Here is a 12,760-nt window from a genome sequence, read left to right on the forward strand (position 1 = left end):
CTCTTGAATTCTTCTCACGTTTTCCTCTGAGGTGCGTGGTTGCCCTGTGCTCTTCCCCTTACATAAACAGCCTGTTTCCTCAAATTGTCGGTACCAACGACAAATGCTCTTTGACATTGGCGGATCAATGCCAAAACGCCGTTGAAACGCACGCTCCACCGCAATTACGGATTCAGTCTTGCTGAACTGCAGAACGCAAAACGCCTCGTGTTGCGGGGTCACCATCTTGCGACTGAGTCTAGAGGCTGTTTGTGCGCTGGAGAGGCATTTAGCGGTAATAATTTGAAACTCTATGCCCCGCCCTCTCTATGCCCGGCCCTCTCTATGCCCCGCCCTTTCAAGTGGTAAGCGTTTCATTCATGGGCGGTTCGTGGTTGCAGAGATATAGCGATTTCAAATCGGGTCCATCATTTTGAATCATCCTGTAAAAACAAATACCCCCCCCCCCCCCGCCACCTTCCCCGTAAAGCCTTCACGGACTGTTTGGGAGCAAGTGCCGTCAGCGAGCAGCTCATGATATACAGTTACTGTATACACATGCGTACATGGCACGTCCTCTATAAACACTTGCAGATGGATGGCGTACAACATTTGTATTTGCTACGTACAAATAACTCATACAAACGCCCACTTGCGTTGTTCGCGTTGACGGTAACTGTCCGTTCGATTAATTGGTCACGAGTCGGGAGGGTTGCTGGAATTAATTCTCCTCATTATTCCTGTTCCATTAGGTCTGGGGGGGAGGGGACGAAATCGTAATGTGGCGAAGCGTTGCGATGCGATTGCTCCGTTAACACTGAAAATACCTCTCGTTCCAATTCAGTCGCATCCGTACACACGTGCCGAACACACTGGGTCGGCGAAGTCTCAGAGCCATAGGGCACACGGCCAACGGGCGCGACTGCCCCGGGCCCCGCACTTTGTTGGGAGGGGGGGGGTGCCCGCGCTTAGCTGTCAGTAGTCAGATGTAATACTTCCGGTTTAGTTTGAAGGTATTTGGGGGCGCCCACACGGAGTTTGGATTTGCCCCCGGACCCTGAACCTCCCCTATGAACGGACCTGGTGATGCCGAGACGCGTCCCATTTAAAAAAAACACTCCTGTTAATTTACCACGATGCTCTGTAGGTGGGTGTGAAGGATAAAAGGGGTGCAGCGGATAATAGGGTACACGGCTAACGCGAGGGTTTTTCCACCGTCTGATGTAATATGATGAAAAATTACAAGCCAGTCACAGGCCGAGGAGAAGAGGAAGGTCTGGGGGGGGGGGGGGGGAGCCTGCACTTCATCCGAAGGAGTCGGTAGCAGCACGGAAGAAAGGAGTCGGCAGCAGCATGGATGGCTGAGGGGAGTTCCAGAATGTGCAGGAAAGCAGAGGAGAAGGGAGAGCGACCTCCCAGCGAGTGACCGTTGACTGGGGGTTTTGACAGAAACCGTTGTAGCCGTGAACCTATACAATGGGTAGTGGGGCTACAAGAGGTAGTCTACTGAGAAAAAAAAACACAAAGATGTTTCGGCTGACGGGAATTCTTCAGCAAAATGTTTAGGTTGATAGCAGTATGGTTAAAGAAAAATACCACGGAGAACTGGTGATGACAATGATCGTAGCGACGAGTGGGGTTGATGACGATGCTGCCGATACGGCTTTAAAAAAAGAAAAACATCGGGAGGATGTTGGAGCGTGCTGTAAGATCGAGCGCTACGAGGCCGCTTGGTTAAAGAATTTTGAAGGCGTTCTGGGGAACTAATAGTGGACAGATTGTCTCAATGAATTGGAATGATAGTTCTCCGACTTTAAATAATTATTCATGCATTCCAGAAGTTAATATAAAGCAGTTTTGTCTCGCTGCATAGGAATAAGTTCTCAAAGTTGTTTAGAATTCTGGAGGGTAATCCAGGAGTTAATAATTACCTCACCGAATTTCAACGGAGTCCAAGTTTGAAGAATGATTCACGCATTTCATAAATAAATAATGGATGGCCTTTATGTATCGGTTTAATTAAACCTAATATACTGAATATGGCTGTAAACGTGAGTTACTCACCCAGGGCAGCTACATTACAAAATACAAGTGGTTTAGTGGAATTGTGTTCAAATAATAAGCGTCTGAAAAAAAAGACAATTACTCAAAATGTAATTAAAATTTAACTAGACCAGGGGGCGGTGGCCAAACTTCCTAACCCTACGAGGCTACAAACGCAAATCTAAATCTGCACGTGGCCGAGAACCACGCGGCGGGGGTGGTCACGTGGGATGGTCACGTGGGGTGGTCACGCGGGTGCAGTTTTTGCTCTCGCTGGTTGTCCGAGGAATTCGATATTTTTTTGGTAATTTGCAGAAGTAACCCACGAGAGCACTCGCATCTGGTGCCAGGGGCGAGTGTCCCAGGCAGCGTCCGACTTCCGCCGATGATTCCTGTTTAAAATGAAGTTCAAAACGAGAGTTACAAATTGGATTGAGCGGGAGTCAAGTGAAGACCGCCGGTGAACGCTACCGTGGAGTTCCCCCACCCCCACCCCGAGGTTCCAAATCACAGCCTCATCGAGGTACCCCACGACTGCTCCACACGGCTCCGTTCTGACAAGAAAACCGTGGTGGCTCCATCATCATCATCGTCATCATTCGCTTCAGAACCATAAGCGGGACGTTAAAGATGACGACCGGCAGTGCAGCGACTTCGGCCGCCCAGAACCGTGCCACGGAAAGATATTGCAAACAATTGCATCGTTCTATGGCCCCCTCTCCAGCGGACTGGACAGTGTGAGACGCACTACTCCCCCAAGCTATCGTATGGCTCAAACTTAAACCTGCCATGTGCCAGAGGAAGACGTTGAGAAGTTAAAGTGTTTCCGCGTGTCTATCGAGCCGCACTTGGAACTAATTGCTACTGCGGTGTTTATATAACAGGTAAGTCTCCACGGAGCTATAAAGCGCTTTTTCAGAAGGGACCTGCCACATAGGATAGCTCAAAGAAGTGGCTTATCATGTGGACATTTATATCAGCCGAATATTGTAATCACACGTTTCTAAATGTGGTGGAAAAAACGGAGGACCCGGAGAAAAAATACACACGACCACAGGGAGAACATGCAAACTCTAAATATACAGCAGCCGTCAGGGTAAGAATCAAACCCACGACCTCCTGTATACCAGGCAAGGTGTTAACATCTCGCCACTGTGACGGTTCCCAGCGACTGCCTGGAAGGAACATTTTGGCTGACAGGCCACGGTTTGGCCTCCCCCTATTTCGCTGTATTCTCCAAATAATTAGACGCCCCAAAATGTTGGATGCACACCCTAAACAACGTATGCGCGGTGTCAGTATAGTTATACAAGTCTGGGTCAAACACACACACACACACACACCTACTGTATCATATCGCGCACCCCCAAATTGTCCTTTAAAAATACGGAGATTTAAATAGGAGGGAATAAAATATGGTAACTACTTGTTACGAACGATACAACAGATGATGCTGTGTCCTTCGGCCCTTCCACCATAAAGTTTTTATATGGGTGAAGTGGATTGGTGGTTCAAAGGTCAAACCACTGAGCCACCACTCCTGAGCCCCTGGGTTCACATCTGAGTTTCAACCACCTGCGATTAAACCGGGCTCTCGTGTGGAGTTAGTTGATTATCTCATCGCAGTCACCAATAACTTACATATTGACCCATATTGTCACACAAGAGACCCATAAGACGTACACAGAGGGGACCATCGAACTCACACGGAGACCCAGGGGCTCTCAAAGACCGAGTTGTGATGAAGAAAGCTTCAAGCGTAATGAGATGACAGTCTCAACTCGGTCACCGATGACCGCACACATAAACAATCACCACATTAGATTTGGTGGAACACTTAATTTGTCTTTCTTTCCTGACACTTAAAAATGTCAGCGTATTGACCTACGACGAACAGTGACAGATGAGGAACATTCTTTGCAGGGCAAATGAAAGGTGTTGCACCGAGTGTGGATAAACAGGCTTAGTTCAAGTCGCTCAGCAAGTGGTTGTATGACATCAACTTCCCTAAATGCAGGGTTCGTAATCCAAAGTTGCAAATACAAAGTCCCCCGAGGACGACACGACACGATATCGCAAGTTGGAATGCAAATTAGGGTCGGGGAGAACACGCATCGAGTGGCCACAACTGCATTTAGACTTCACAATGACACACTCATTCTATGGTTCCATTATTGCCTAAAAATAGCAGTGGGCCGCTTCGAGTTGGTGACGAGGTATCATATATGCACTCCAAAAGTCACTTTTTTCTGACCCGCCACTCGGCACTGACGCGTGCAAGATGTTAACGGCCTCGCCTGGTGTACACATGAAGGCATGGGTTCGATCCCGACCCTGGCGCTTGTATATTTGGAGTTTTTGCATGTTTTCCCCGTGGCCGTGTGGATTTTTCTCCGGGTTCTCCGGTTTTTCCCTCCACATTTATAATGATCAATGTGCGTTCACAGTTTTTGCCTGCTATAAATGTCCACATAAGTCACCTAGTTGAGCTATCATTTGTGGCCAGGTCGCTTCTAAAACAGAGTTATTTCACTCAGTGGGCCTTACCTGGTAAAACAAAAAAAAATGTTTGTTTGTTTTTATAGTTTGTTTGTTCTGGACATCTGTGAAAAGAGCTTAATAGCTCACCGAATTTCTCTATAAATAAAGAATCTGAATTCTGATACATGCAGCAATGGTGACGTCATCTCAACATGCATTTAAGTACGCCTTGGAATAAGGCGCGATATTAATTTATTTAGGATAAGATGTTTAACTTATTTCGCACCGTGCGTAGCCATGTTTGCACGTACAGTATGCAAAAGTATGCAGGAAATTTCCTAATGTGCTCATTCGACCCGAATGTTCCCTCTTCCTCATGGCCTGTTGAGGTACGTATGTACAAACCCTGCGTTCAGAGTATAATTTATGGCCAGGTCACTTCAGAAAGAAAGCCATACAGCGCAGTGGGCCTTATCTGGACAAATATAAAAGCTTCGTTTAGTTTCGGGCAGGAGTCGGCAACCTACGGCTCCGGAGCCGCATGCGGCTCTTTACGGGCTGCTTCTTGACGATATGTACGTATGTACAGTATGTACTCAGATGCATTGCGGCTCTTGAAATACTGAATTTTGTACCGAATTGGAAAGAAATGGCTCTTCTTGTTATTTTGGTTGCCGACCCCTGGTTTAGGGTCACGAGTGGCTTGGTGGAAGAAAAAAATGTGTTTAAGTTCCGGAAGCTAAAAGAATGCACCTTGCACGAAACACCACATTTAACACTGCGACTCTGTCAGTAGCTGGAGATGCGGTTGCATTTCAGACACCATACCAATCTAAATTGCTGTTGTCAATACGAAGTTCACCATCGACAGCCATGGTCAGTCCACTGCTGGACGAATGCCTCCCACCCCCAAAAAAATCCACGACCGCCTTTCGTGAGCGACCCCCTACAAAAATCGGCCACACCCACAGGAACCGATTTCATCGGACGCATTCAATTTCTTGCCCCCACCACCACCGCGACCACCGCGACCACAGCCACAACCAACTGAGACGAAGCCGCATGTATTTCGTAAGACTACAAAATAAATAGAATCTGCCTCCGAGACCTTCACTCGACAAGGGGGGCAAACGCGGGCAGGGACAATTCATCTCCCTCGGTACCGCGTCCACACACCCCGAATTTTAAATCCGTCACTGCGCTCGGGGCTAGAAAATTGGGCTCGGTGTCACGAGCGGACAATTACGAGTGCGCCCACCCCCCAGGGGAGGGCGGGGTGGGTGCCTAATGGCACACAATTGAATGACCCACATCGCATCTGCAGCACACGGCGTCAATGCTGGTTGAGTTTATTTACGGTGGCAGCGTTCACCCCCCCCCCCCCCCAGTCCTCCCCCCCCCCCAGCTGGGCATCCGAACCCAGCAGCAGCCATGGTCCATCATCAATTGCTGGATGACGGCCTCATCACGCCGGGGACATCACTCACGATACAGCGATCCAGCGATGTCACACCTTAAGACGAGCCGATTTTATCGCTCCATCTCCGCGATTGTCGTATCCCCCCCCCCCCTCCCCCCCTCTAAAGAAAGTTCTTTCCATCGGCTGCCGCTCAGTCATTAGTCTCGCCCATTGGCCATCGTCTCGTCAAGGAGCACAAACCCTCACCACGCGAACTCCGATCGTCCTCAGAGGGCTTCTCTGCTGGGCCATCGAACAAAGACGGTGGTGGGGTCACGGCATCGCGTGATTGCAGATGCGCTTCGAGGGCCGTCTGGAATGCTCTTTCTTCCGATTTTAGGAAGCCACTGTAGCTGTGCACTTTTTAATAATTCAGATTGAAAACTATTTTCTTTAGACCTGCTTTTTGTGTTTAGTTTGTTGTCATTCCACCGCACCTCCCATTAGCAGGGTTGGCTACATGCGGTGCCACAGACGGTCAACGTACAAAGACATCATCCCTCGCCACCGTGGCGTGTTTTTCACAAAAGCAAATATGATGTCTAGCGATGTACACGTGTTCCCTGTTTCATGCTTTCCCATCTCCTTCATAATCTCTCCACCCACACGACGACAAACTTGCACTAACACACACACACCGTACCGTACTCGCACGTATACAACCTCGGAAGAAAGAAAAAAACTCACACCCACCTCACAAGCACAAAATTGACACGCACAAAAAAATACAAAAATCCCCCCCCCGTACAGCCTTAACAGACTGTCATGGCAATTGCTGTTAGCGATGTACACGAAGGCCCGAACGGCTCACGAGGGGTTGTGTAGCCAACACGACCTGCCTCCCAGCCGCCAAGTACTCATTGAAGGCTGGGGTGACCTCGGGTGGCATGTATGTGGAAACCGGCACAGGGTTTTGCTTGGGCGCTGCGGTGGCGAGTTATTAACTACCTCGACTGGTGCACAGGATGGCGTGGGTTCGATCCCAAATACATACACCTGTATATTTGAAGTTTGCGGTGTTTCTCTCCCCGTGGCCACGTTGTTTTTCTCAGGGTCCTCTGGTTTTTCCCTCCACATTTAGAATCAACGTGCGTTTAGAGTATTTGGCTGTTATACATTTCCGCGTGATAAGCCACTTCGCTGAGCTATCAATTGTGGCCAGGTCACTTCCGAAAAACAGCTACGTAGGGCAGTGGGCCTCACCTGGTAAAATAATATTTGTTCAGTTTACTTTATAGAGTCATTTCTGCTCAAGTTATTTGTTTCCAGAATGAGAGTTGTGGAGTCGATGGGTTGCGTTAAGAACATCGTTGTTTTATGTGGACAGGTATATGAAGGGGTGAGGGCGTATCATCGGCTTATCAATTTGGTTACTGAAATTCTCAACAACGAAGCCGATAATCATGTCTAGTGACGACATCCGACATTACACTTTGTACAGCATGCGAGCAAGAAGGTGTGGCGCTCGCTAACAGCACTTGCCCCAACAGCCGGTGTTGGCTACATGGAGGGGTGCGCCTTTACTTTTGTATGGGGCTGTGTTGGGAGTGTGAGTCTCGTCACCTATAGCTCTGGATTTACCCAACAGAAACGCAGCACTGATCTTTGCATAGCTGGCTTAAGTTTCACACCTGCATGGGCTGTGTTTGGAGATGGAATGAGAGAAGTGTCAACAACGTTATTTGAAAAGTTCTGCGGTTTCTGTTGTGCCGTGCCGGCCTTCGTTAGGTGCTACTCGCTAACAGCACTTGCCCCTAAACAGTCTGTTAAGGCTGCATCACGATCTTTTCAGACGCACTTCTGCGGCCGTCTGGAACGCTCTTCCCTCCGACATTAGGAAGCCATTGGGAGCTATGCACTTTTAAATCATCATCCAGATTGACAAACACATTTCTTTAGAACTTGTTTTTTTCGTTTAGTTTCCGCTCCTTCCCCCACACCTCCGATTACCAGGGTTGGCGACGTACGGTGCGAAAGAAGTTCAACATACATAAGTGATACGAGACAAAGACAAAGACGCCGGCCCCACGTAGTCTCCACAAGCTGTTGGGACAAGCGATGTTCGCGAGCGCCTTTAAAACAGCCGACACGGCACACGAGCTGGGGGTGGTGCATGTTCAGCACCACGCCCCGGCCGCCTTTGTCTCCCCCGTACATACTGATGTTTACACACTGCATAAATTGCTCATTTAAGGCCGAGTCCATCTAGGGGAAGCTCGGACTTCGGGGAAGCCCGGTTTTAGTGAATCGCCACCGACGTTAGCCGTGGCCGGGAATCGAACTCGGTTCGCCGGGCTTCGTAACTTCGGTGTATCACCCACTGCACTGACGTACGAGCTGCCACCTACACCTGGCGTGTGCTATAACGTCGCCAGGTGGCACGATGGTAAGCACAGCTGGCGCATCTGCCGGTCATCTCAGTCGACCCATAACCACCTGGGTCTGTCTCATAACCTGCTGCCGAGCTTTCGACACTTCACGTGCACCTAGCCTGGCACAAGCGCTGTGGGGTGGGGGGCATTTAAAAAAAAATCCAACTGGCTCGCCGTAAAATCCAAGTCAGATGCGATGGATAAGCTCGTGACACTTTTTAAAAGTCCATTGCGGCAACCGATACGACCCACGGCAACCGATACGACACCTCCGCAGTGCGCGAGGCTAATTTTGGCTGTTGGTTTGTTTGAGTTTGTTGTATCGGATCTGTACTCGTTGCTCGGAGCTTCCCCAATAAAAAAGGCCAAAGTGCCGGCAATTTAAAGAAACAGTCACAAGACAACACAAAGATTGGGGCCGCCCCGTAGGTACGATGAACTATTTCGTAACGTGCGTAGCGGCCTACCGTGGCGAATGGCAGGTGCGGGGGAAGGACAACAAACTAACACACACACACAAAACGATTCTAAATAAATTATTGTTCAATCTGGATGCGTTTAAAGCGCAAAGCTCCAGTGGCTTCGTAACATCGGCATAAGGAGCGTTCCAGACGGCTTGCAGAAGCGCATCTGAAAGCGCCTTAGCAGACTATTGGAGCACGTGCTGTTAAGCGAGTGGCACCTATGAAGGTCGGCACGGCAGACGAGGAGGTGGGCGACTAGCACCACGCCCGGCAGCCTGCTGATATCGTTTACACACCGCACCAGGTACTCATTTAAGGCCGAGTCGACCGAGGAGAGGCCCAGAACCATTCTAGATTTCAAGTTTTCGTGACTGCAAGGATCCATACTCTTTGGTTCTTTCGGTAAAGTCACGTAGGTGAAAATAAAAATAAAATAAAAATAATTTTCACCTACGTGACTTTACCGAAAGAACCAAAGAGTATAGGCCGAGAACCAGTTCAGATAATCGTCACTGGTGTTAGCCGTGTGCGGGAATCAAAAAACGGGTCGCCGGGTTCGCATTGCAGTGCGATAACTGCTGCGCCACCGCTCCCCCGGACACAGACGCGCGCACGTACACAATGGGAGAGAGAGAGAAACCCCCTTAAGCGAACAACTCCATTCCAACTCTATCGCGCGGCGTTGCAAATCACCCCACCACGCACCGCACAGCGGACCAAGGGACACAGCGCGCAAGCCCGTGGCATGGATTCGAACCTGGATGTTCGCTGCGTCGGTGGTGATGTACGGACACGTGGGGGGTGGGACACGTGGGGGGTGAGTGCGGTGTGTGTTTGTGCTACGAATCCGCCTACCCAGAGCTCGATTCCCGGCCACGACTATCATCAGGTGACAATTGATGTCTGAACCGGTCCGTGGGCGTCCCCTAGGTCGACTCGGCCGAAACATTAATACCTGGTGCAGTGTGTGAACACGCGCGCTGGTTGGGGAGACAAAGGCGGTCAGGCGTACTCCCCTTCACAAATACCACCTCGTGCGCCGTTACAAGCCTGAAAATAGATGCTCCCTCGCAGTACAGTACTGCCAAAAAATGCTGTATGGGTGATCGTTATCACTCTGTTTAGTGTGGCGGGTGAGTGTGGTTGTGTGCGTGCGTGTGTTCGGAGCAGGTGAGCGGTTACAGTATGTGTGGTGGGGAGCTGTGATAAAGAGTGCGTGAGTGGGAAGTGCGATTGGCGTGTTAGTGGTTGTAGGCGAGTTTAACCCGTAGGCTTTCGCGACCAATGTCATCCATAGTATAGGTTTTTTTTGGGGGGTTAGATCGCGTAAATATATACACTTGTCGTTAAACCCACCACCACCCGCGACTGCCAATTAGTAAGGTTTGTCACGTACACGGAACGTGCCAATTCGTTGCTAGGACAGCAACACCGGTGCGTTGGAGAGAAAAGCCACAACATTTTACAATCTGAGATGGTTGTAGGTGGACTGTGTAAGGTGGACGAGTGGGTAAGCGGTTTTGAATGTGGCTGGGTGCTTGCATGGCTCGGTAAATAGGCTGCGTGTTTAACGCATAGGTGGATGAGTGAGTGAGCGAGCGGGTATGTGGGTGCATTGATGGATAGCGCAGCGGTTTTGTGTTGGCATGTGGCCGAGTGTGTGGGTAGGTGATTAGGCGAGTCGGTAGGTGATTAGGCGAATTGAGTGGATGGCCCATTTGAGAGATAGTTGATGCGGTCGACGATTTGATTGGCGGGTTGCGAGTGAGTAGGCAGACGACGAGGTGAGCGGTTAACTGGTACGGCGAGTGGATATCCCGGAAGGTGAGCATACAGGTGAGCATACAGGTGAGCATACAGGTGAGCATACAGGTGAGCATACAGGTGAGCATACAGCTACTCATAAGGGAACCATTATTGATTTGAAGCGTCCGTGACTGCAGGAATCCATACTCTTTGGTTCTTTATACCCACGTGACTTTACCGAAAGAACCAAATAGCATCAGGAGCGCTCTCGTCAGGGACTCACGGTTCAGTCTCTAAGTTGCATTATCCACTCTCTCCGCATGGCATATATCTCTACGTGCGCTTTGAAGAAGGTCCGTCATTGACACGAGACGTCGCCTATTAAATATACATTTTTTTTTAACGTCAGGGCCACTGCGCACGGTTTAGTTATTGACGAACGTGTTGAGTTTGCCGTCGATTGTTTGCCGTTAATCATTTCTTGTCAGTCGTGTTTGGGCGCCACTGCCAGCAGCAGCAGCGGCGGCGGCGGCGGCGTCGATATCGTCGTCGTCGCATCATTTTGCTTTCAACATCTGGCCGCATCGTCACGAAGCGCGTCCGAGTTTGCGACCCACGCGGCTTTGCTCGCACGGCGCAGATCGTCGGCAGCCCACCACGCTCCCGTCCACCAAGCCACCACATCCCCGCCGGCGACTCTCACCTTTCTGCGTCTGCCACGTCGTGTAGAGAGACACCGACACGAAGGTCGCCAGGACCAGGAACGTTGCCACCGTTCCATTCCTGAGTCTCATGGCGTCGTCCCGCGCGGCATGTCCTCTCCTCTCGCCGCGTCCCCGAGCCGGCTTGTGGGGGGGGGGGTCCCTGAGCAGCAGCAGCAGCAGGAGGGTCTCTGGCTGGGAGCCCCGAGATTACTCAGTGGGGGCCGCTGGGAAGCAAATGCGTTGGGGGAGGAGGAGGGGGGGGGCTGAGTGCGGAGAGAGGCGCCGCGCCGGTGTTTTTGACCGCCGCGTCCGGTCTAACCGGTAACAGCCACCGTTCGCGGATGAATGAATGGGTGGGTGAAGATATGATGGTTCGGTGGGTAGGGGGTTTGGTGGGTAGGGGGAGGGTTGGGTGGGTGAGTGAATGGTTGAGTGGATGGTTGAGTGGGTGGGTGGATGGTTGAGTGGTGGGTGGATGGTTGAGTGGGTGGGTGGATGGTTGAGTGGGTGGGTGGATGGTTGAGTGGGTGGGTGGATGGTTGAGTGGGTGGGTGGTAGGTTGAGTGTGTGGGTGGGTGGTTGAGTGGATGGTTGAGTGGGTGGTTGAGTGGGTGGTTGAGTGGGTGGGTGGATGGTTGGCTGTTTGTTTAGGTGTATAAATGATTGAGTGGTTGGGTAGGTGGCTGGGCAAATGGATGGATGGTGAGTGGTTGAGTGGATGGTAGTTAAAGTGAGTGGATGGGTGGTTAAGGTCGTCGGTTGAGTGGACAGATTATTCCTCGTCTTGGTGAACTGGTCAACCGATGCCGATAATGATGATGAGGAGGAGGCAGATGAGAATGGCTCGCTGTTGCTGCTGCTGCTGTGTTGATCAGTCGCTGATAAAAATGTCGAGTCGAGGCTGCGCTCTGCTTACAGAGCGGTCGGGGAGATGACAGCGATTCGCGAAATAGTGATGGTGATGACGATGATGATGTTGGGGATGAGGCGGAGGTGAAAGAGGTTTCACAGCAGCGACAGCGCTACAGTCGCTTGCTCGCCGTCAGTCGCGGCCGCTCTGGAGCTGAATGAATGAAGCAGCAGCAGTGGCTCGATTGTGGTGGCGACGTTGGTGATGATTGTGGTGGCGATGGTGGTGGTGGTGGTGGCGGCGATGGCGGTGGTGGTGGCGGTGGTGGTGGCGGCGGTGAGCGCGTAGCTCGCACGCGTAAACAAGACGGCGAGACGCGAGAGAGCGGCGCGCGCGAGATAAGGAGGAAGAGACTGAGCGATGGGAGGGGAGAGAATGAGAGAGAATCCACGCGCGCGGCTCTCTCCCCCTCTCCCCTCCCTCTCCCCGCACAGCCCAGACTCCCCGTGTCCTCCCACCCTGTGTCCCTTCTCCCCCCCCCCTCTCTCTTCATCTTCCCGCTATTCTCTCTCCCACTCTCCTCCCTTCCTCTTCGTCCTTCCTACTGCCGGCATCCCTCCATGCATCCTCTCTCCTTTGATCCCCCCCCCCACCCCCCTTCC

At 51.1% G+C, this 12,760-nt stretch overlaps 1 protein-coding gene across 1 annotated transcript in view; it reads right to left on the reverse strand.

Moving 5' to 3' along the window:
• The window catches only part of LOC133349987 (alpha-1,3-mannosyl-glycoprotein 4-beta-N-acetylglucosaminyltransferase B-like), a 124,832-nt gene extending 112,323 nt beyond the window's left edge, over window positions 1–12,509 (reverse strand). The window contains exon 1 of the mRNA XM_061563911.1: window positions 11,248–12,509. Within this exon, the coding sequence (XP_061419895.1) occupies window positions 11,248–11,338 (91 nt within the window). The 5' untranslated portion in view covers window positions 11,339–12,509. The remainder of the gene's footprint in view (window positions 1–11,247) is intronic.
• Between the last annotated feature and the right edge of the window lie 251 nt (window positions 12,510–12,760).

Source organism: Lethenteron reissneri, chromosome 32 (assembly GCF_015708825.2).
Source record: "Lethenteron reissneri isolate LAM-NWPU_2019-01 chromosome 32, ASM1570882v1, whole genome shotgun sequence".
Taxonomy (NCBI): Eukaryota; Metazoa; Chordata; class Hyperoartia; order Petromyzontiformes; family Petromyzontidae; genus Lethenteron; species Lethenteron reissneri.